At 38.7% G+C, this 24767-nt stretch overlaps 1 protein-coding gene across 50 annotated transcripts in view; it reads right to left on the minus strand.

Moving 5' to 3' along the window:
* Window positions 1-24767, minus strand: part of MACF1 (microtubule actin crosslinking factor 1) — a 323957-nt gene that overhangs the window by 34307 nt on the left and 264883 nt on the right. For 42 of the 50 annotated variants that reach the window (XR_011537445.1, XM_070610253.1, XM_070610252.1 and 39 more), the window contains 21 exons: window positions 19756-19917; window positions 19391-19561; window positions 18601-18767; window positions 15187-15346; window positions 14505-14831; window positions 13493-13577; window positions 12718-12959; window positions 11834-12040; window positions 10342-10461; window positions 9785-9892; window positions 8183-8401; window positions 6997-7200; window positions 5075-5306; window positions 4115-4341; window positions 2677-2799; window positions 2477-2578; window positions 1736-1837; window positions 1469-1642; window positions 1224-1379; window positions 884-1081; window positions 209-337 (listed from right to left, as the gene is read on the minus strand). Coding sequence is in view for 49 of the 50 variants with exons in the window: in XM_070610253.1 (XP_070466354.1) it covers window positions 209-337; window positions 884-1081; window positions 1224-1379; window positions 1469-1642; window positions 1736-1837; window positions 2477-2578; window positions 2677-2799; window positions 4115-4341; window positions 5075-5306; window positions 6997-7200; window positions 8183-8401; window positions 9785-9892; window positions 10342-10461; window positions 11834-12040; window positions 12718-12959; window positions 13493-13577; window positions 14505-14831; window positions 15187-15346; window positions 18601-18767; window positions 19391-19561; window positions 19756-19917 (3615 nt within the window). In the remaining variant the exon portion in view is untranslated. The remainder of the gene's footprint in view (window positions 1-208; window positions 338-883; window positions 1082-1223; window positions 1380-1468; window positions 1643-1735; window positions 1838-2476; window positions 2579-2676; window positions 2800-4114; window positions 4342-5074; window positions 5307-6996; window positions 7201-8182; window positions 8402-9784; window positions 9893-10341; window positions 10462-11833; window positions 12041-12717; window positions 12960-13492; window positions 13578-14504; window positions 14832-15186; window positions 15347-18600; window positions 18768-19390; window positions 19562-19755; window positions 19918-24767) is intronic. The other 8 variants (XM_070610266.1, XM_070610270.1, XM_070610264.1 and 5 more) reach the window with 1 other exon arrangement.

Raw genomic sequence — 24767 nt, forward strand, 5'->3', positions numbered from 1 at the left:
ATTTTCAGCTGACTCTTCCCTGTCACTACTGTTGCCTATGGTAAGGTATTAAAAGCCTGTATATAAGCAGCAATCCCCAAGGCTAGACTATATTGCAGATAAAAATATACTTACTTTGTAGACTCCCAGATACATGTATCTCTGTGAATTCAGAAAGGAGCTACTGAATATGGGGTGCTTATGCTCAACTTCAAGAAATCTCTCTTACCATATGTGTATCAAGCTGTTCCCTAGCAGTTTCAGGAAGTCCTCCTGTGGGCTTAGATGCAGAAAGTTGGGTCTCCATTCTAGTCAGTTCCAAGAGGAAATCTTCAATTTCACTGTGGAAACCTTGGGCCTTTTAAGAAAAGACATATCAGCAAGGTCAGTAGTCAATTCTAGCTTCAAAAGTAAAGTTTCTAAATGACCATATGAGGAATCTGTCCTGAGGGAGGAATTCTGGGCTGCTCTCAGACAGTTGTTCTGTTGCTGGATTAGCACTGGGCCAATATAGTTATTTATTTTTAGAATCTAGCAGAATCCTTCAGAGCTCATTGCAACATAGTATAGATGTCTGATAAAACCTGATGAATTGATTAACTAAGATACTGGTGAGAAGTGACCTGACTTGATCGAAGACATGACTGAATCTGTGAACAGGTTTATTATAGCAAAGATCTACTAGCTTTAATAGTAAATAAAGAGACTGTGCTACAAACTAACCCCAAAAGAAGCACTCAGTCCAAAGCTGTTCTTTCCAGACAAGTTCCAGCACAGAACTGATCTTCCTCTCAAGACACAGAGGATTCTACTCCAAATTGCTTTCCTTTCACTGACTTAGATGGGTTTTCTTCCGAATGTTATGTGCACAGTTCCACCTACCTAACTTGGACGATGCACATACCTGCTGCAGTGTCGACTGAAGCTGCTGCTCCCTCTCTTCTGTTTTTTGTAACACTGACTCCCAGCATTGGTTCATAGTTTCCAAACGGCTCCTTAAGCTGCTGGCATCATCTCCAGCACTAGATTCAAGAAGCTCATTGCCAGCTTTGTTGACTGTTTCCACTGTGGCTTGATGGGCCAAAACATCATTTTTTAGAACCTAAAAAATGTTGAACAACGTAATTTATCTCTACAGATATATCAAGCCTGGTTGTCTAACATACACACAACATCAAAAGGTTTCTGGTGGCAATATTTGGTCTTAAACCAATAGGTTTAGACATGAAAATGAAAATACTTACATGGTGCTTCGCAAGCTCAACTTCAATGACTTTTGGGTCACCACTTATTGGTTTCTGAGCATCTAACAACTCTTCAGTGTGAGTCAGCCAACTCATTAGTTCCTCTAAGGCATGTTGGAACTGGCCAAGGGCCAAGAGAGCACCTTCCAGCTTATGCTACTCAGAAAAAGATACAGGGAACACTTGTTAGGAAGTTAGAAAACAGTAGACAGTAGTTGATTTATGTACCCTACCATTTGCCTTACCTGTCTGTGGGCAATTTTCTCCCCCAGGTTCTCCCAGAGGTGTTTGAGTTCTGTCAATGGTTCTCGGATAATGTCTCTGTCTGTTTCATCAGTAGCTTTCTTTAACATCAGTTCACCCTGGTGATTGAGCTTCTCCATCTCAATCTGCTGTTGGTAAACTTCCACTTTGAATTCCTATCAAAGACATACTTAATGTTAATACGAAACCAACTCTTTAAAAACTAAAAAGAAGCAACTCTTCTCTAAAAGCCATTTCTAGGTACAAACCTTCATTTCATTTAACTGATCTTTAACAGTGTTGAGGTCAGTGCCGACAGGAGGCATGGTGCAGAGTTTAATCACAGTGTTATCTAGCCAGTCAAACATAGCCTAAAATAAAAATACAAATAAACAGTCAAAAGACAAAAACATAAGGCGTTGGGAGGGAATTAGCATTATTTCTGCTAATATAAGCAGAGATAATTTAAAGTAGCTTGCGCTATTTGTGTTTTTAGGTGGAGGAGGGGCAGAGGCAAAGGAAAATGTACCTTATTCCAATAATATGAGGATTTAAGAACCAAGTCAACATTACTGGGATAGTGTCCAAAACAAATTGCAAACTGGAAAAACTAAATGTGAATATAAGTTAGTATTTCTCATAGCGAGCTAGCAAGCTCATGATGTCCTAAAGTTACTGTGTCAAGCTGTGCTTCAAGATAACCTGGGTTAGGAACATCTAGCAAGCGATGACTTTCACAGTAAGGTCAGCTTCGCTGGATAGCCACCATGAGGATAAATGTCATGAGCATGGAATGACGAAAAATGTGGCAGGAAGAGCAAAAATTCAGTATGTCAGTACTTTTCTTACGAGAAGTGGGAAACTTTGGCTAGAAACACAGAAACAGCATGGTCTTAGGTTTGAGAATGTTGCAGTCCTGTAAAGGTGATCCAGTCTTATGTTGGATTCAGAAAATGACAAACAGAACACGGAACCCCTATTTCTGTGGTGGTCATCTCGTGGTCTCTCACCTGAAGAGTGTCTTGATACTGCACAGCGGCTTGCATAGCATCCTCAAGCTTTTCTAGCCTTTCTTTCCACGTTTTGTTTAAGTTCTCCCAGGCATTGTTCATCTAGGGGAAAAACAGTCAATCAGACTCTTCAATTAACACCATTCTTCAGTCTGAGCCCGCTAATGTTTCGTCTGAACTCTTTATCCATTTCTCCACACCTCATCGATGCTCTTCTTCACTTCGGGCTTCTCAGTTTCTCCACAGGCAAAAATCAAATCTGCTCCAAGGATTCGAATAAACTCCAATTCCTCGTGCAGACCATCTGTCTCTTCCTTAATAGTCTACATGTAAATGAACAGAATATAAGTCAAAACAGAAAGCAGAACAGAACTTTCCAAACTTTACAAATGTAATTTATAGCCCCTCATCAATGGCAGATGCTAAACAGAACTGTCAGTTTCACACAAGCCTTTCAATGGTTCTTAATATTTCACTTATCTAAATAGTGAAGCTTCAGACTCTGGTTATTTTTCATTTATATACACATAAAACAGTCTGGGAAAGGTGCAACGAGCTTCAATAATTTACCAAAGTTCACCCCTTCCTGCCTCCAAGCAGATTATAATCTATAGCCAGAAAGTTATTACAGAGAAATATATCAAGGGTAAAATAATACAGTACAAGTCGCAAATTTAAGAGCTGAGAGACTAGCATATTAGGAATGGTAGGCTATACAGTTTTGAATAAAATCAGTTCTGTGCCAAATTCTAAAAAGCGGTTCTTGGACTGGCAAGGACAGGGGTTGGGAGAGGGAGAATGGCTGAAACAAAAGAAAGACGTAAGAGAAATAATATCGAGACAGCTGTGGCTTGTGCCACATGGACAAAGTGAAGCAAGAGATGCATTTGGTAAAAACCAGCCTCCCTAAAAAGACTAGAAAAAGGTAGGTCAAAGTAACAATTATCATCACTGGATGATGAGTTTAGAATTTATTTTCTTTTCTACCTTCTATGTTTCTACATTTAAGAAAGTTACTCAAGAAATGAAATAATGTACACTGTAGTGAGGACTAAATTCAGAAATGAAAGCAAAACTGGATTTTCTAAGCATCTTCTGCTAATTTGAATTAAGTTTAAAATTGAAGGGGCTGGCCCCGTGGCCGAGTGGTTAAGTCCACGTGCTCCGCTGCAGGCGGCCCAGAGTTTCGTTGGTTCGAATCCTGGGCGCGGACATGGCACTGCTCATCAAACCATGCTGAGGCAGCGTCCCACATGCCACAACTAGAAGGGACCCACAACAAAGAATATACAACTATGTACTGGGGGGCTTTGGGGAGAAAAAGGAAAAAAATAAAATCTTAATAAATAAATAAATAAATAAAATTGAAGACAACTTCTTTTGCATGATGGAACCATTCTATATCACAATTGGTGGAAATTATATGAATCTGTAAGTGGTAAAACTTGACTGTAAAAAAAAAAAAAGAAATTTACTATAATTAGAGCATATTTTTTTTCAAGTGGACAAAAATCCTATTAAATTAAAAAAACAAAACTTTTACAGCACTCGGCCTGGCTAAGCAGTTAACACAAAGTACGTGGATAAGCACTTTTCTAGGACAGACAGGTAGGAGAAGGCGTTTTGTTATTTTCTTACCTCAGCTGCCTCAACCTGTTGTTTGATGATAGATGGGTCAATGCCAGGGCTTTCCAAGTCATGGACGATGTCCTGGGTGTCTTTGATGGTGGTCAGGAGAGCTGCCATGTCATACCAGAACTTCTCTGCTAGTTCAAGGACATCAAGGAATTTAATTTCTCGCTCTTCAGCCCGAGCTTTGATGTCCTCCCAGAAGAATACCATTTGATCCAATTTGTCCTGGATTTCTGAGGGGTAAAGAGTGAATAAGACTTCTCTAAGTACCTGAAATCAGCCTCATGAGAAATTACATCTAATTCTCATGTTTTCACTGAAATTATCTTTTAAAAAAAGCTCTAAAAATTTATAACTGAAGGATAGTTTTCTTTTTTTTTTTTTTAAGATTTTATTTTTTTCCTTTTTCTCCCCAAAGCCCCCGGGTACATAGTTGTATATTAGTTGTGATAGTTTTCTACCTCAGCTTTATTATTATTATTATTTCCACATTTGCATTTTCCACTTATGTTGGTCTCCCACATAAAGAGATCACAGAAGTAGTCTGGAAATGAGTTATCATCTAATATAAAGGTACTGCTAAGTAACAAAACCCCTAACTTACAAAGGAGCTGAGATGAGACTTGATTTCCAGTGTTCTGTGTTGAACTTGCTATGTTTCCCATGGAAAGTGTTATAAAAGGTCGTTATGTTCTACCCACCATTGATACTACAGTTTACTCATATAAGGGGTTAAAGGAGCATTTGTTTCCTGGCCTGGGAATCTAACTACCAATTGTAATCTTGTTTCAATGGGGAGACGTGTTCTGAATTCTAAATGACTTCCAAATGACTTTGTAGAATACTCATTACTTGGGGACTGCCTTTACACTCAATGAAACACATCTGGCAGGATGCTGGAGGTAACCACAGCCTAGAATTTATTCTATTGATTTTCTTTAAAAAATAACTAGATTCATCAAGTACCTTTTGCAGCCAGATCCTTGTCAGCTCCCTGAGATCGCCCAATGAGCTCTTCTCCGCGGCGCTTCAGGGCCTCAAAAGAAGGCTGCAGTTTTTCTAGCTCCATGGTGGCACTCTTATTGTCGCTGATGCACTCTCTGATCTTGTCTACTTCAGCAGGGATCAGTGGTGGCATACGCAGGCGAGAGGAAAGATTCTCCAGAGTCTCCAACATGGGCTCAATTTTATCATGGAACTAAACAAACGGTAGATCATTAGCCATCACAGGAATACTTCATCACACTTCTGGGGAAAATGTTAGGGAATATGGCCAAGGCATAAATCTACTACTGCTTAGGATAACCTGTGCTCAGCCTAGCCTGTTGGCTGTCAAGTATTGGGTTTGGCTAAGAAACTGTTTGGGTATGGTACACCACAGCCGGCCCACCAGAAAAAGAAAGCACATGTTTATTTGAAAAATCAAAAAGATATTAAGTAATATACCAGAAATCAACTCAAATCATTAGTGCTGCCACAATACTTCCCCTATTCCAACCAACGTGACGAGAAAGGGACAAGACTATGAAACTGGTGAGTCTGTGTGTCAACATCTCAGATGACAGTTGCATGCAATACATTAGACAAGTTAGAAGCCCTCTACCAACTGTGTAAATGAATGGGAAACTCAACATGCTACATAACTTGGAGTTTAAAAGTATCATGGCATGCAATTTAACAACCCACCATAAGTAACAGTAAGAAAGGAAAATGCTAGCATGATGAAAGGTAATCAAAGAAGGCCAAATCTAATGTTATTCTAAAAGAACAATTATCTTTCCACTTTTCTGATACTTTGAATAACATGCCTAAAATTATAAAATTTTCATTTATAATCTGAAGCAGAGAGGGGAGAAAAGGGAGCAGAACAGATAAGTTTGGTCCCTAAAAAAGCTATCTAAAACCAACTCTGGATTCATTAATTAAAATAAGGCTTGTCAATTGTAAGTGTCCTACAGGAAATAACGTGGGATTTTCTTCCCATCACTCCTTCATTTCTAGATTCTGCCCCAAATGACACTGGCATAATAAACTGCACTAACAAAATTTATTCCACTAAAGTTAAGTGAAATTTCCTTATAGGTAATCCTCTCAATTCTCAGCTTCATAAGAACACCCTAATCCCAATGGGGGTGGGTACCTTACCTCTGTAATCTGTAATGGTGGGCGCAGTCAACACAACAATGAAATGTGACGATGTGGGGAAGACAGGAGCAGGCAGCAACAACACAAAGTAACACATTCCACAATGTGAGTGAGAGATGGGACGGAAGGTGGGGGGAAAAACTTGAGTAAGTACAAATATTAACCAAGAATATTGACTAAACATAGGAATAAAATACCCAGACATGACAAAAGTATCACTAATAGTAATATATTAGTTGAAAAGTATGTAGTTACATGCTTTAAACTCCACTGCTGGTGGTTCATGTTTCTCTTTGACTCTTACTTCTCCCCACTCAAGCATCTTGCTCTGAACTAGGAGCTAGCTGGTGGCCTCCTAAGGAAGAAAACTAATGTGCTGTCTTCTAAATCTTGAAAATAATAGGCATAATAGGAATCTGACTTTTTGTGAGGCATTTGTTGCTTCAAGAGGAATTTACCCAAAATCATCCCTGCTAAAGGATCATCACAATATAAAGTTTTCAAGGAAGCTGTCAACAGACAATATAAACCAGCCAAGATGCATTTTACCCTCCTTACAGGGTCAGTATACCAATGTTTCTTGGAATGAAAATGCAGAGAGGCAAAGGTTCCTAGTCTATTGATAATGTATCATCAGCATGCTGGTATAGACATTCCTGAGTGGAGGCATACCTGATACAGAAACCTCTTGCTTAAACTAAAGGACAGTTGAAGATTACATGAGTTTAAGACAACACACATACCTGAGCCGACTGGGAAACAGCCTCGTCCAGGGCCAGCGCCCGCTGGCGCACCTCCTCTTTTATTTGGGCATACATGTTTTCTGCTTTTTGGTATTTTTCTTCTACCATTTCCCCCTCTTCAGGGTTTAACTCCTTTAGTTGTGGGCCTATCTTCAGCAGCTTATCAATATGAGGTTTGTGTTCAGCAATGGATTCCCTTAATTGCTACGTAAAAAAACAAGGATTACAATAAAATGAGCTTTTTTATACCAGTTTATTTGCTTAAATACTTTGATCAGAGCTCACAGCAACTTTGAAAGGAACAAATCTAATTGCTAAAAACCAGCAAGTCCCAGCATCTCACCATTTATGGAAGGAAAAAAAACCCATCTAAGTCTTGGTCTCTTGAAACTACCTAATCCTGTTAATTTTAAAAAGCCAGTTCAGGCATCCTATCACCCAAGAAGTCTTCCCGGACACATCCTGACTCTCCCCCACAGTACAAATTTATTCCACCCTCTTCTGCACACATAAATGCTTCTACGTACCATACTGTAATTTACATGGTTTAATATCTGTTTCCCTCTCCAGACTGAGAAACACTAAGCAGGACAAGGTACAAATAAGCAACATTTCTGGTAATCCATCCACTCCTTGACTTTACTGCTGGCTACTTTCAGTTTACATCCTTCCATTTACAGGAATACAGAGATAGGAATAGGCACAAGCCATAAACCACAAATAAGATAAACATTAAAATATCTTTCACGGTAATACCTTTAACTGAAGTGTCTGCAAATTTCCCTTTCATCTTAACTATGTGCAGCGAACGCTCTCTGACATTCCTTCCTGGCTCTCACTCCAGTTGGGGCCTAACTAAATGGAAAGAACCCAACCCCCAACACCAACTCTAACAACACCCCACTGTCCCTGGAAAGATTTTAAATTCCCTTGAGGTTTACTTAGTTTTTCACTTCTGTAACACCCAGGCTTCTGACATCTTCATCTTATTCTTTGACTCACATTAAGGACAAAGGAAATAATTCAGATATGTATTTTTATGGTGCAAAGAAATTCTAACTGATAAAGAATTAACTTCATAACATAAACTTACACCTGGTAGGCACCAATAAATGTGTTGTTTTTGAATAAATTGTGAAGCCCATGTTCAGTTCTGCGATTAAACAAAACTTGGCAGGCTCCTTACCCTCATTTCCTCTTGCTGCTGCCTGAGCTGCTCATGATCAATAGCTGGAGGAGGTAATTGTGCTATTAGCGCTCGAGTTTCTTCAATCCAGGGGCTGAGCTCTTCATGAGTTTCCCAAAACTGGTTCACCAAGACCTGCGCCCGTTCTAGGCGGGCATAACGCTCGGAATTGAGCAGACTAATGGCTTCATATTGCTGTATTAGAGACTCTGTCTTTTCCTATGAACAACAATAAAAAGTGTAAATATTATTACTTCTTTTAAGAAAAAATGTACATTAAAAAGCCTAAAGGAACACACACTAAAATGTTAAAAAAATGGGTTAATCTAGTAAGATTACAAGTGATTTTTATTTTATCTGAATTTTCTAATTTTCCTATCAAAGTATTATTTCTAGAATTTTTTAAATATTAAAGTAGTTTCAAAGATAGTAAAACAGACAAGCACAACACAGCAAAATTAACCTTTTAGTGATGACACACAACTTTAGATACAGCATTATTACAATGGGTTAGTTTAAGACTGAACATCTCAGGGGCTATGATAGTCTTTGTCCGTCAATTTTCACTGGTCTTTTTTCCTCATAAAAAAGTTTCCACAAACTTGGCATTTATGTTTCATATGTTTAGGGTGAATAGCTTAATCAATTTATGAAGATTTCTGAGGAAACAGTGGCTAACCATACCCTTTACAAAAAACAAATAAAACTGGTCTACAAACTAACTCCCTTGGCCAACCCTTTTAGAAATGGGTATGATCTTTTAGAAGGGTCTGAACAAGGAATTAATATCTGCACATGGTTCTGAAAAATCTATCACAGATACCTGGAAAGGTAACTCAAAGATCACTCCTTATGGACTGAAGGTAAGTAGCAATTCCTATTATAAAGAAGATGGATTTGCAATATATTTCACATTATGCAATATGACTGTTTAGATATTTGTGAACACAGGGTTAGGAGCCTGAATTCTCCAGAACATCAAGTTGGACCTTAATACCACTATCAGTAATAGAGGGGGAAAAAATCTTAAACTATCATTTTCTTTTCTTTTCTTTTTATTTTTTTTAGGAAGATTAGCCCTGAGCCAACTGCTGCCCATCCTCCTCTTTTTGCTGAGGAAGGCCGGCCCTGAGCTAACATCCATGCCCATCTTCCTCAACTTTATATGTGGGATGCCTACCACAGCATGGCGTGCCCAGCGGTGCCATGTCCGCACCTGGGATCTGAACTGGCAAACCCCGGGCCACCAAGTGGAACATGTGCATTTAACCACTGCGCCACTGGGCCAGCCCCTCTTTTTTTTTTTTTTAAAGATTTTACTTTTCCTTTTTCTCCCCAGAGCCCCTGGGTACATAGCTGCATATTTTTTAGTTGTGGGTCCTTCTAGTTGTGGCATGTGGGATCCTGCCTCAGCATGGCCTAGATGAGCAGTGCCATGTCCATGCCCAGGATCCACACTGGCGAAACCCTGGGCCGCCGAAGTGAAGCGTGTGAACTTAACCACTCAACCACAGGGCTGGCCCCCTAAACTATCATTTTCAATTGTACTTCTGATTCACCATGATCAAGACAAGAAATGGTGAATAAATAAATGTAATTCACCTGTAATACAGCTTTTTGCTCCTCCCCACACGTGCCAAAGATTTCACCACGATGACTGAAGAGTTCATCCATTGAATCTTTGTGTCGAATGATGTCAATGGAGAAAGCCTTTGAAAAGGAAAATATAGTTAAGAAGTAAAAGGCCCCCAAGCATGTGTTAGTGAAAAGCTACACACAACCTATGAAAAATTCCTTGCTTTAATAAAGCCACATCAAAAATTGTTCTGACAGAGTCTGACACTTTGCTTATCCACACATCTTCAATGCTTATCTTTTAGTACCTTACAAAATACCTTCTCTCCTAAAAATCATCCAGAAAATTGCTAACTGTTCTTTCCTGGATTAAAGAGCCTTTTTCTCCCTTTTCACAAAGCAAAAAATCTCTTAATCTCTTTCTTATCCTAACCAAATATTTATAAAATTAATCTCTATCCACCATCATGACATTGAATCATCCCACTTGACTTGGGATAGCCAGAAACTCTCTCCTAGTCACTCTAAGCTACAGATGATTACACTTGCTCAGGGCACAGTGGACACATCAGTGTTATACTCACCTTCTGTACTTGCAGCTGAGCTGTGGTCTGGTCCTGTTCCAGGCGAATTGGACCCAGGGCCATCAGTTTCCGTTTTGTTTCAGCAACCCAAGCTAGTTCTGCATCAGCAGCTTGCTCATACTAATAGACATATTGAAGAAAAGGAACAAATTACATAGAGCCAAGGTCCTCCTTCTCAGAATTATAATTTATTCAACACAGACCTGGATCTTCAGTAATACAGTTTATATCTCACTAAGTAAAGCCCAAACTGGGGAGAATTTCATTAAATCACAAATCAAGATGTAGACAATTTAGAACTGATTTTATACCTCAACAAATATGAGTTGATCCTATTTCAACTTCTTCAGAAAGAAGTTCCAGAACCCAATTAGTGGTCCAACAGCTAGAAACAACAATGGAAACTGACACTCTCAAAAAGAAGTATACCTCTAATCAGAGTGCTTTTAGGAGACTGTGTTCTCTTCCTGTTAATCCTCTTTCTTACCCATAGACTGAACAATAGTTTTAGTCATATGTTTAAATATAAACATAACATGGCAGCAGACAGCTGAGTCAACTTAACTTCGAAATACTTACTCAGCTCAAGAAGTGTACGACCCCACGAGAACACCAAACCTTTCAACAGTTAGGCAATAACAAAGGAAAACCAAGAACATGTTGTGCTGTTCATGTGACTGCTGTTTGATGAGGGTCCCTCAATCGTTTATCTCTTCCTATTCAACTCTGCCAACCTACGCTAATATTTAAGGAGAAAAGTAAGTTTCTCCTAAGCACGATAAATTTCATACTGAAATACCCGGCCAAGACTAGGGACATCAATGAAAACATATTGGGGATGCACTTGGAGTTAGAGCAAACTTTTGTGTGGTTTACAAAGCATTTGCTTATCACTATGAAGTCAAGGAGGCTTTTTGTATTAATTTATTTCCTGCACCATGGCACATTAATAGGTGCATATCCAGATACAAAGAAAAACAAATAACTTTCCAGAAAGCAGCAAGGAAAAAAGATCGAGGGAAATATGACACCTGTGTTTACTGGGAGGGTTTTATTTTGGATGGCTCTGCTATTTCGGTTAGCATATTTGATAGCAATTATAGTTGCTGGTTCCTTCCCCTCTTCCATCTAATGCTAAAACAGTTGATTATGTCAAACTAAGATTGTGATACATTTAGCCCTTTTGGGTCTAGATATCATCTACTCTCATCACCATCTGCCTCTTAGAGGGCATTAGCTAAGAAGAGGGCTCATAAAGATTCTTCTCCAAGTTCTCTACTCACAAAGATCAAGTATTTTGAGTCAAACTAGATCCATCCTCACATACCTTTACCCAATCACTTCTTACCACTGAAATAATATGTTGTATCAGATTTAACTTGATCTCATTACTCCTATTTCTGAGCCTGTATTTATGTGGGACATAGTTTTGTACCTCACACATATACCCCTACTGCCTAAAACATTAAAGCAGGAGTATTATAAACATTACCTGTTGTGATCTCTGAATAGCAGCATCAATTTCATCCACCCTTTGTCCAATAGTGTCACTGACCAGCTTGTACTGCTCGTTGGCATCGGACACAAGTTTATCCAGCCCTTCTCTGGCTCTCCAGGGCACCAGCTCTAAGAGAGCACGGCTCACTTCATTCACTGTGTCCAACACCAGCCTGTGCTCCATGACCTCCTTCTTCAATTCCTAAGGAGGGGAAAAAAGTTTTCAGGCCATACCTTGCTAAATTAAGCACATTAGCAGCTGTGCGGGGTGAAAAGTGCTATCTCTACCACACATCCCAGCAGGGCTCTGACCTCCTTCCTTGACTTATTTTTTTCTTGTCTCAGATTTTTCAATCATTCCACAGCCTGACTTTAGGCTTAGCTGCTGCTTAGAACTGTGAGTCTTGACCCAGACTGTCTCTGGGTAAAACAAATAGTGCTGCTTTCTTTTTTCTCTGTACTTCAATAGAAATGATAAATAATGCTTTAAACCATAGGCATTTAACTCAACAAGCACCTGCACAGTATTTCTGTACATTGAGAACTACACTAGATCCTACAGAGAATCAAACATAACCATGAAGCACTCTTTAGAGAATGAATCGTGAAAGCAAATGCTAAAATGTTACACACGAAGCAAACTTCCTAGGGATTGGGATTCAATCTTTTTTCTTCTTCAGCCCATAACAGGTGGTCTTATTTGGGCCGGCTTTATGTAAAATCTTATTGTCCACGAGTAAACAAGAAAGGAGGTAGGCAGAAATTTTTGGTTCAAATTTAAGGTAAAGCTAGTTGGTGATGAAACTTAAAAATCTGAACCTAAAGATTCTGACTCAAAGGAAAACTTTTTTCCATTTACAGTGTGAAATGACAGCTCACCTTCTGTCTTTGCTGAAACTGGGGTATTTGCTCTCCTGTGGGAGACTGTCCTCCACTGGCTGCCAGTTCCTCCTCCACCTCCCTCAGCCACCCGGTCAGTTCCTCATAAGTAGACTGGAACTTGGTGGCCAGCTGCCGGGCTTGCTCTAAAGTTCTGAGGGCCTTGGAGCTAGTGACTGTGATGTCTGCATAGCGAGTCTTTATTCCGTCCAGCTTCTCTTGGATAAGCAATACTTCTTCACCTGTGGGAGACAGCACACAATTATTCATATTTAAGAGGACATGAGGGAGTCCCTTTCTGGGTATGAGGAAGTCCCTTTAATCCCCCTTTCTTCAAATCAGAGCTTCAATTTTATACAGGAGCTCTCTCTATCATAGTGATTTCACCTAGCGTCTCACACTAAAGGAGGTGGGAAATAAATCTTTCAAGTGATAAAAGAAGCCACTTCTGAGATTATTAAGATCTGACTTGGTCTGCAGGTGTTTCTAGATGTTCCCAGTACCTTTCAGTGAATGCTGGCATTTGACATATTGAAGGGCAGGGGGAGTTATCATCTATAATCAGATGTGAGACAACAAAGCTTCTAGTTTTTAAAAGATTTAACAGGAAACAGAAACCCAGGCAGCCAGCTTCCCAGGAGCACGTGGTAATAAAATCAGTGAATAGTAACCTCCTACATACAAAGCGAAGTGGCCAGTGCAGGGTGTTTACTTCTCTGGATATGCGATTGTCTGTTGACCATAGAGGTGCTAAAAGATGCACTTTTCAAAGTACCTGTGGTTTGTTTTAGAAGAGCCTGACCATTTTTAATAGCTTGATCTACATTCTTCTTTCTATTAACAATTTCTTCATTTAAAGCCTGAAAGGAAAGAATACCATTAATCCTAAAACTATGGCACAAGAAAGGGAAAGAAATGTGAGACCTTTAAGAGGCCAAATTTAAAGAGATGAATACTACTTTACTTTAAAAGTCAGGTATTTGATTCCTGCATTATCCCTTGTTGTCCCATTAATTACTCAAAATAATTAAATCAGATACTTATAGGTGAGCTTTCCTTCGTAGTGGATGACAAGAGATTGAGGATTAAATTAGCTTTACCAATCTACTGGTATCTAACCTGAACCCAAGGTAGAAGTAGAATTCAGCAAAAAGTCTACTATTTCCACAACAAAGAATCAGACGGAGAGTTCAAGAAGAAAGCAAGAACAGGCTAAGTTAGGATCCCAGTAACAACTCTTAATATTTGAAGTCAATGAAGCAGAAGAATCTTAGATTATTAAAAATAAAAACTGCTTTGCCTATTTTTACCATCCCCAAAGAAATTTCATAAAAATGGCAAATTTTTCTTTCTACTAAGATGACACAGAATGCCTGGAATTTGAACATATATCTAGAAATATTTTAAAAGTTACAGCTATATTACCAAACCCTGGGCAGTATTTAGGTAATCTGGCTTTGTTAAAGTACATTCTCTCTCATACAATCGCTTAAATGGAAACTGAGTAATATAGTACCTAATGATGTAAAACAGGAGGTGGAATTGAGATGGCCCCTGACTATACTCTGGATCATCTTCTAGAATTATTGATTCAGTTTGTTAAATACAAGTATTCCCACGGACTCATCAAAAAACAGTTTAGTCCTTAGCAACAAGTCTATAAATACGAACTTGTATATAAAGTTGAAATGTTTGAAATTAAAAAGAAAAAGAAGTGAAAAGAAACATAAATCAAAATTACAAAATAATTTAGTAACATAACCAGTAAGAATGGAAAACATGAATACCAGGTGATCAGCATGCTGTTTCTGCAGGACATCCTGTCTGTAATCCTTTACGAACACTGAACTGAGCTTGTCCTCAACCTCAGCCAGCCAGTTGAGCACCTCCACCTCATCCTCCCCGAAAAGCCTAGCGTTAGACAGTGCTTGTTCAAGCAGGGCTGCTTTCCGACAGCACCGGTCTTGAATCTCACAGTATCGGGCCTGCAATGAGTCTAGCTTTTCTGAGAGCACGCCCTGTTCTGCAGAGCATGTCAGGGAGGAGAGGGACTGCCCAATTTTGACTGCCTGGTGCACATCTGTTGCATGGCTTTCTATTTCTTCCTCCAGAGCCTGGAAATTCAGATGGAAAAGTGAATAACAGAAACAAAATAAATGAAAAGTAAACATAAAACAATGAATAACAAATGATCTAATGAATTAAATAATAATATAAAAAGTTCACCTACTGAAAGGCAAACATAATATAAAAATTGAGAACAAAAGCTTTTTTTTGATGGTAGCCTATTAGTTGATTTCTATTTTTACTTCAAGGATGTGAATATTCCAATTAATAATTTGACCATATTTTAAATTAAACTTACAAAACCCCACAAAACACATTTTCTAGAACACTGCAGGCGGTTTTCTAATTTCTAGACTTTCCAATTCCAGTTGTGTGTTTCCATCTACCATAACTACTTCCTACCTTGTGCCGAATGATCTGCTGCTGTATTTTGGCAGTCTGAGTGCCAACAGGTTCTGAGTTAGCGAGCTTTTTCTCTGTGACAGATAAGAAGTCAGAAATAGGCTCAGCTGTCTCATGAAATTGTTTGGCCAGAACCAGGATATCTTCCAGCTGTTTTTGCCTACACAAATATATAGAACAAGCTGCTCAGGCAAAAAGTCACATTAAGTCTGATAACAGTACTATATTCAGTAAAGGACCCATCTTTACTAGATACATTTTAAACTTCAATAGTAAACAGAACACACTTTACTGGTTTTTTTTTTAAAGATTTTATTTTTTCCTTTTTCTCCCAAAGCCCCCTGGTACATAGTTGTATATTTTAGTTGTGGGTCCGTCTAGTTGTGGCATGTGGGATGCCACCTCAGTGTGGCCTGATGAGCGGTGCCATGTCGGCACCCAGGATCCGAACCGGCAAAACCCTGGGCCGCCGAAGCAGAGCTCAGGAACTTAACCATTCGGCCATGGGGCTGGCCCCCACTTTACTGTTGTAAAGGTAGTCACAAGCATTGCTTTATTTTGATTCTGTCGTAACCTTGGCAAGGTAGGCAGAATAAAGATCCCACTATTACAAAAGAGCAGACAGACCCTGAAGGGTTAAAGAAAGATTTGTCCAAGTCACTCAGTGAGTAGCCATAATACAATGAAAACCAGAATCAGACTTTCCAAAGCTCTTTTTCCTATGGAAAGTAGCACCTGCACCATCTGAACACATGACCAAAATAAAGTTTAAAAGAGTCAAAAAAAAATCACCGGTCTTCATTTCTGTCACTGCTACCTTCATTTGTGAGGCAAGAGCAGAGAACATTTGAAGAGCAAAGGCAGACTATGAACTAAAAGTCTCTTCCTATCTCCCCAAATCCAGTCAGGTTTCTAGTAATTTCAAGTCCAGCCATAACTTTGAATCCAGATTAAGGCAAAAAATGATCTCAGACTAAGCTGAATTTGCAAACACAAATGGCAGCCCAAAGAACTACAGACTTTATAGCTCACTTGGAATCTTAAATCTTATTTAATATAACATCCACACTGAGCTTGGATTTCAAGCACCCGATAGATTAAAAGTAGCAAATTACAAAAGGAAAAAGAAGCCTGAATGTTGGAGGCAGCCTGCTAAAAGAGATAGAAAACAACCCCAGAACTGTATTAGCATAAAGATGAATTTTATTATTGAAATTAATAATGAAAGGCCATAATGATGACTTTCAGTCATTAAGAACAGACTAAATGCAATGTCATTTCAAAAGGCCTGGGGGTATATGATATACTTTAGTTCAGCAAACCTTTACTGAACACATACTTCGTGCCAGGTCCTACGCTGGGTACCCTGGACAAACTAATTTTAATAAGAAATGATTTAAATATAAAGATTTGCCATTTTAATTATCTGGAAATTCAATTAAGTTTAAATAGAAAGAAAAAAGTATTTCTAGATGCTATTTTTAAATGTCAATGTAAAGTATAGAATTTCCTTTCTTAGTTTATGCCAGCTTTCAAAATACATCTTTAATTAAGACAACTAAGACATATAATCTTAAAGATTATTAAACTAAAATTTCATTTAAAAAAAGTGCCACTAATTTCTATGTCTTTCTGCCTCATCTCTGATTTTGGAATCTGAAAGTCTGAAGAACTCAATGTAATAGGATTTGGGGTAGCAAAGAGAAACGCTAAAATAATTTAGAGGCATCAAAAATCCAACATTAAAGAATTGAAATAAAAGATTTTTGGATATAAAAATGAAGCTGCTCTTGGTATTTCTCTTTAAAATATTGGCCCAGAAGCTTTGTTAGACTAAGAGGATGGAAGCAGGTGGGGTAGAAGGAAAGAATCATAAAAAGATACTTTAGAAACAGATCCTGACTTTAACGACCTTATGGACCTGGGAGATAAGTACATAAAATAATGACTATAATACAAGGTACAGATAGCTATGGCAGTTAAGAGGAAGGTGAAGTTATTCTATGCTTGGGGAATAAAGAAAACCTTCATAGAAGAATTAGGAAACTGATAGAAGATACTGAAGAATAGAATATGGCTTACTTTACCTATAATACAAGGAGTGAAAAGAATATTGGAAACTAAGAAAGGTAGGTTAGGGCCAGATGGTAGAGGGCTTTGAATGTTGAGTTAAAGGGCTTAGATTTTATTTTATAGGCCACAGGGAGTCATTAAATGTTTCTGAGCACACAAAGAGGAGAAGGCTGAGGGTAAGTGGCAGTAGAGTGATAAGTGATTAGTTAGCTAGGAAGCTACCTCAGGTGAGTCACCTCCTGTGAACTAGTCCAGGTGAGAGCTGGTAAGTCATGAACAGAGGTAGGTGAGGGGGAATCAGAGGAACGGATGGATAGGAAAGACACTGTAGAAGTAAAATGGACAGAATTTAGCATCCTGATAGATGTGGGATACAAAGCAGGGGGGAAGGTAAAAATGGGGTTGAGGTTTTAAGCCTAAGTAACTGGAAGGTTAATGGTACTGTTGGTGGAAATGGACACAGAGAGAGAGAAGATAAAAAGTGCAATTTGGAAATAAAAAGTTGAACTCTTTCATTTTGGGTACTAACATGGGTAGGCAATACTTGGTAACTCAGATAAGAAATAAGCAAGCCATGGGCAGGTGGGAGTAAAGAGACTGAAGAGGGAGTTGTTTGAAGACTGCTGTTGGCTACCTAGAAAACCGAAAGGATGCAATAATACACAATCAACTCTACTACGCTCATGCTAATTTCTGATTAGCTGGCATTTATTCTCAAAACTGGGGACAGTATAATCCCAGAGTAAAGACATTCGTGTGACTTATTAAGCTCAAATGTCATTGGGGTAACTTATAGCTATGGAAAGAGAAAGTACTTCCTTGGAGGAGGAGGCCTGACTTTTGGCCATTTATTGAAGAAAGTCTACACTTTTGAATGTCCGTATATTGAACAGAACCACAGACTAACTCCTAGATGCAAAAACATCTAATATTAGGACAAGCTAACAGAAAAGAAATATGATAAATTTCAGGTCCAAGGATCAAAAGCATTATTTATAAATATGAAAGGAAAAAAATCTGCTTTAAAAATTCAGAAAATAACTTGGCTGGATTGTAGGAGTCTGCGTCTGTCATACTGCAGCAGAACAACAATGCAGAGCAATGAATCTTCCAGTTCTCAGAAATTTATGGAGTACCTGAGGCTCATTTCCTGAGAATTATTATGGTTATGAGGATCATCTCTAAAAACTTATCCCTCTCCAAGATAAAAGCCATTAAATACCTTCCAAAGCTCCTGTATGAATCATCCAGGAGCTTTTAGAGCACCTCGGTGATAGCAAGTCCAAAATAGGACGAAACAAGCATTCTCTGACCCATGCCTCAAAAACCCTTTGGCCTTACCTGGCCGCTGCCTTGCTGAGCAGTCCAGTCCATCTACTTTCAAGACTCTCCAACTGTCCAGTAATTTTCTCTCTATCAGCCAGCTCAGCTGACTGGGCTATTCTGCCTCCTTCTGCTTGAAGCATCTCTACTGTGGCCTTTCGATCATCTAAGAGCCGCTGGAGCAACTAGTGAATACACGGTTAAAGAGAATGAAAAGTGGTAACACGGGGTCACTTTAAAATCTGAAATGAGGAAGAAAAAACCCAACAAAAAAATCCAAATAACCCCACCCTGCCAAACCCTAAGTTTAACTGAAGTATTTTTTTCATCCTGAGGCAAAAACATGAGACACAGCATAGTTCCTACCACCCACATAAACTTTTCATCCACTTAAGTTTTTAAATGGAGCAGTGACTGTCATTATGTGACTTACAGGGAACTTACTTTGAACCAAGAGAAAAATGCACTGAAATGGAAATTAAGCCAACAAAAAATATAGACAGAACCGTATACATGATATACAACATTATTTAGAATATTGCTGACCCTGAAAACACCATAAATCTCTTAAGATAAAAGCTGTGACTGAAATACTGAAATAGGATTGTTCAGTCCAATATAAGCCACAGTAAATCAGTAGATTAAAGTAAGATGATGAAAATCAATTTCCACCTTTCTTTTCAGGATCACACAAAGTAGGTTAGGATTCTACTGAAACTCCTGAATATGCTCCTTAAACTGTAAGCAAATACGTTGTCTGCCACTCCCTACGGCTGTTACAGTTCACTGTCCCAACATTCTCACTCACCTTCTGTTCTTGGATCTGTGCTTTCACCACTTTATACTCAGCAGATGGAGGTTTCTGATTGGCTATGAGCTCCTCAGTGTCTGCCAACCAGCTGAGCAATGGCTCCAAGGCATCTTGAAACTTCCCACAATGCAACAAAGCCTCCTGCAGTTGTGCAATTCTTTGTGCAACCTGTATCACAGACACAGAGGCTCATTTTGAGAAATGAGAGAGCTTTTTAAATTTCTACTGACCCCTCTTCCCAACTACAGAATGCAACTGGTAAATTTTTATTTGCATTCAGGTTCCAGGGCAAACTTAGATTTAGATCTCTCTTCTCTATACCCTCTGTTCCCAGGACACTCTTAACCCTCATCGCCACTCACTTTTTTATTCAGCGTGTTCCATCGAGCATTGATCTCTTCCATGTCATGTTCCAAACCTTGCACATCACAGTTTTTTCCAGCACTCTGAATCAATCCCTGGCCAATTCCATTCACCTGCTGTAATTTCATCTGAAGAGGATCCACTTGTTCTTTCTGAAACATCTAGATAATTGCAAGGCAAAGATGATTTAATCTAAAGGCAGTAAGACCCTCTACACCACACAGTGTGGAGTTATTCTTGGGAGATTTATGATTTAATGAAGGAGGGCCAGGGATAAAAAGAGAAAACAAGTCATTTGCACAGGGAACTATCAAGGAAACATGTAGTTTCATACTTCAATACATCCCTCCTATGGACAAGTAATTACAGAGAGTTATGGTACCACTTAGGTCTTTAACCCAGTGACTCACGGTTTCTGTTTTTTGCTTTTGTTTTTAATCTGCTTGCTTAATTTTTAATGCAAAAAGCTATAGAGAATAGAGAAGCATCAACCTCAAGATATCATAAAAGTGATGTATATCAATTCTAAAAGGGAAGAATGATATCAATTGACTAGCATTTAAGATTAAAAATACCTTGGGGAATAGCTTTAACTGACCACTGATATATGCAATGCTCTTCTCTGACTAGGGCTAATAATTCAATTAGCCAAAATATATTAACGGTGTGAAAAATGCCAACCTCATAACTTAATCCCCCTGTGGCCATTTAACTCCATTCTGTTCCAGGGCCACAGACCACACACAGCCAATAATCCCGAAACAGTATTCCTCTGATTACAGAGGGAAACAAGCCAATAATACTGGGAAACGTCCTTCACAACTTCAGAGACATACTCTGAGTAAGATGCAGATATACATGAAATATTTTTAAAATAATGATACTGTATATCCATGTTCACCGTGAAACAATGGAATTTTAAAACAATGTGAACAAGTGTAACGAGCAATATGCATATTTTTTTCTACTACAGTTAAGCTCCATTATGACTCAGAAATTGCTAGAAGGAAACAAAGAGAAGAAAATGGCACTTTTGCCACTCTAATGGTATTAGGGAAAGAATAAAATAAATATTTGTCCCTAAGATCAGATTTCTCTCAATGTTCAGAGGATAAAATCAGCTATATTCCACTAGTCTGGGTCTACTTCTATTCTTTTTTCTTCCACAAAAAGTTCCTTCAGTTTCAGTGAGACAGGTGAGTCATTAAAAGTCAAAGGATGACAGAAAGAGGAAGAGGACAAAAATAAATGTACAAGAAAATTGTAAGTTTGGGTAAGACTAATTTTGGTTCACATGAAACCACAGATCACACTAGGATTAGGAAACTGATTCTAGAAAGAATGGTCTATGGCTAGATAAGTGAGTCACTAGGAAGGAAAACCCCAGGAAACTCTGAAATAGGATGGTTACAAAGGTAATTACCAGTGGGCTTCATTTTATACCGTAATTTGATTACACTATATTTTGTTAGGCAACACTACAAGGCAGTTCTGCTAAAAATGACTGTTTTTCCAACAACATAGTTCCCAGAAAAAGCAAGTGCTATGATTCCATTTTGTAGTAAAGATGTTTTCACTGTAGAAAATCAGAGCAGAGGGAAAAAAAACAATCCCCATGTTTTAAGCTGCCTGGGTGGTGGGGTGGGGGTTGGAGAGGCAAAGCAGCAGAAAGCCAAAGGTACAGAGGGATGACGTCAAAACCACACAGAAGGGCCTCCTTTTACCCAATAATCAAATCCTGTCTCATACTCTGACATTTAAATTCTGTGCTGTCCAACATGGTGGCCAGCAGCTACATGTGGCTATTTAAATTAACTAAAAATTCAGTTCCTCAGTCACACTAGCCACATTTCATGTGGTCAATAGCCACATGTGGCTAGTGCTTACTGTACTGGGTAGCACAGACGAATATCTCCATCTTGGCAAGAAGCCCTACGGATAGAGATGTAAACGAAACAGAAGAAAAATATATTTAAATAGTTTAATAATCTCTTTCACATAATAGAGCTGATTCTTTTTAAAAAATTTGGGGCTGGCCTGGTGGCGTAGTGGTTGAGTTTGCGTACTCCACTTTGGTGGTCCAGGGTTCACGGGTTCAGATCCTAGGTATGGACCTAGCACTGTTCATCAAGCCATCCCACATAAAATGGAGGAAGATTGGCAGAGATGTTAGCTCAACGACAATCTTCCTCAAGCAAAAAGAGAAAGATTGGAAACAGACGTTAGCTCTGGGCCAATCTTCCCCACGCAGGGAAAAATAAAAAGGATTTACTTTTCTTATGAACATTTCCGGCAGGAGCATTAGAGATTCCTTCGTTTCCCACCTCTGCTCTATGGATTAAGTTGACAGGGAATGGGTATTTGCCTCATCTTTTTTCAGAAGTTTAAAAATGTATGAAAACATCTCTAAATAAATACTAACTAAATATTTATTCTGAACACAAGTGAAGAGAATGTTAAAGAAAGTAAATTTGAAAACACTTGTTCCCTTCTCTCAACTCCCAAATAAAGCTGTTTTGAAAAACCGGCACTTTTACATACATTAAAATTCCTACTCCTTAGTATTTCAATGGGACTGTGCCATGTTATTAACTAACCAGTGCTGGCAGACATTTTCCAGAGCGGAACACTAGTAAAATTATTGCAAGGCTGTAAGATGCAACAGAGACATAAAACAGAAAATTTCCCAAAGAACTTAGAACACTTTTATCTTTGGTAATACCACATTTGCCCAGTTTTCTTCCTGACTGGTCTTTTTTTTGAGGTCCGTTGCTCTCTTTCTCTTCTGGACCTCCAAATGTTAGTCTTTGGGGGTGGAGATAAGGGCAGGATGTCATCATGGGCCCTCTTCTCATTCTATACTCTCTTCTAGGCAATTCCGTCCATTCCTATGGCTTTAAATATTAACCATGACAAATGCTTATGACTCTAAAATTTGTGTGTGTGTATTATATATATATATATATATCTCCTCTGAGTCTCAAATCTATATATCCAACTGCTTTCTTAATACTGCCACACAAATGAATCACAGGCATCTCAAACCTAACCATTCCAAAACTGAACAGTACCTCCTACTTTCCTCTCCCCCAAAATCTGTTCTTCCCTAAATCAACAATTTACTACCACTCCCCGCGCCCACCATTCACTCAAGTTGTACAAGGGAAGCTGGAAGCCATTCTTGATGACTCCCCCTCCCTCCCTCCCAACATGAAAGCCATTATCAGGTCTTGTTGATTCTACTTCCAAAATATATCTTGAATTCATCCAATTGTCTTCAAATCCACTGACATCTTCCTAGTCCAAGCCACCTGGACAATAGCAGTAACCTAGCAGGCCTCTCTACTCTATCCTTGATCCTCTATAATCCATTCTATACATAGTAGCCAGTGTGATTTTTTAAAAAATTTGCAAGCCATTCAGTGTTTTCCGTATTTCATGCCAATTATCATAATACAAATCACTGAAATATAAGACAAAAGAAATCAGAGATTTATAAACTCCCAAAACACTGAGAATGGTTACTGTCAGTGTGGAATGGTTTTCCCTATCCTTAAGCCAATAGCAATCTTTAAAAAATGTAAATAAAATAATTTCACTCCTGTAGTTAAAAATCTTTCGATAGCTTTTCACAGCTTTTAAGGCACAGATCCTTTCAAGGCCTTCTTTCTCAGTCCCTGCACTGCCTGACCCCTTCCTACCTCTCCAGATTTACTTCAAGATACTCTTTTGAAACCCTTGCTTGCTGTGGTCTAGCCACTTGTCCTTCTTTTAGTTCTAACGTGCCAAGCTCTTCCCAGCTCCCATTTTCTTTGTCTGGAATTTTCTTCCCTCTGACTCTTTGCCTAAGTAACTTCTATTTATCCTTCAGGTTTTAGTTTTAAAAAAGCCTTACCCTGGCACCACAATTGAAATTAAATACCCCTATTATTTCTTATCATAGCCTTTATTTTTCACTCAAATCATTTGCCACAATTTGTAACTACATATTTATGTCATTTTTGCTTAATGTCTGCCTCCCTCACTATAGTATAAGTTCCCCATGGGCAGGGACCATGGCGATTCTATTCACTGCAGGAGCCTCAGTACTGGCACAGAGTAGGTGTGCAACAAATATTTATCCAGTGAACGAATAAATCCTTGTATAGAAAAGGTGTTAAGGAAAGCAAACAAATCCATAAGAGTGCTGCTGATCAGCTGAGCATTCAAATACTGAACTGAGATTGTGGGGCTCCTCAATTTTTGCTTAAAAAGACCTTCTTTGCAAATTTTAATTTTATAGAATCCTTATTTTATAAAAAAGATTTTTTCTTCCATTGAACCAGTTGACTGGAAACAAGACCATGAAGTCTATAAATGAGAAGAGGGTTTAAATAACCACAGATTGCTCTCAGTGGGCCCAGAATCCCACTATAGAAATATGGGGCTGGCGCCGTGGCCTAGTGGTTAAGTTCAGCACACTCCACTTCAGCAGCCTGGGTTCAGATCCCAGGCACAGACCTACACCACTTGTCAGCCACGCTGTGGCAGCGACCCACATATAAAATAGAGGAAGACTGGCACAGATGTTAGTTAGCTCAGGGCTAATCTTGCTCAAGGAAAAAGAAAAAAAAAAGATAACAAACAAGTTCTGGCATTTTGCTGCTTCTACCAAACTCTCTTGTTATTGTTGTTAGAATATTTTATTTCTATTTCTCCTATCTATTTTAACCACATATACATGTGTACATTTGTACACACGTACACGTACACACAGAGGCTCTAAGCTAAATCACATTCTGGGTATAATGAACTGCCGAGTTCTAACTGTCTATGTATAAAAATGACACTTCAAATGCTTCTAAGGAACTCTTTTGGAAGAAATGAAATCCATACATCTCTCATCTTGGAAAACCTTTTTCTCAATAATATTTCACCAATTTAGCTAAGTCTGTATACTCATATCACCTCAATAATGCTATTTGTTTTGTTTCAATAAATATTTTCAAAATAGCCTCTCTACATTCTTATT

Source organism: Equus przewalskii, chromosome 2 (assembly GCF_037783145.1).
Source record: "Equus przewalskii isolate Varuska chromosome 2, EquPr2, whole genome shotgun sequence".
NCBI lineage: Eukaryota > Metazoa > Chordata > Mammalia > Perissodactyla > Equidae > Equus > Equus przewalskii.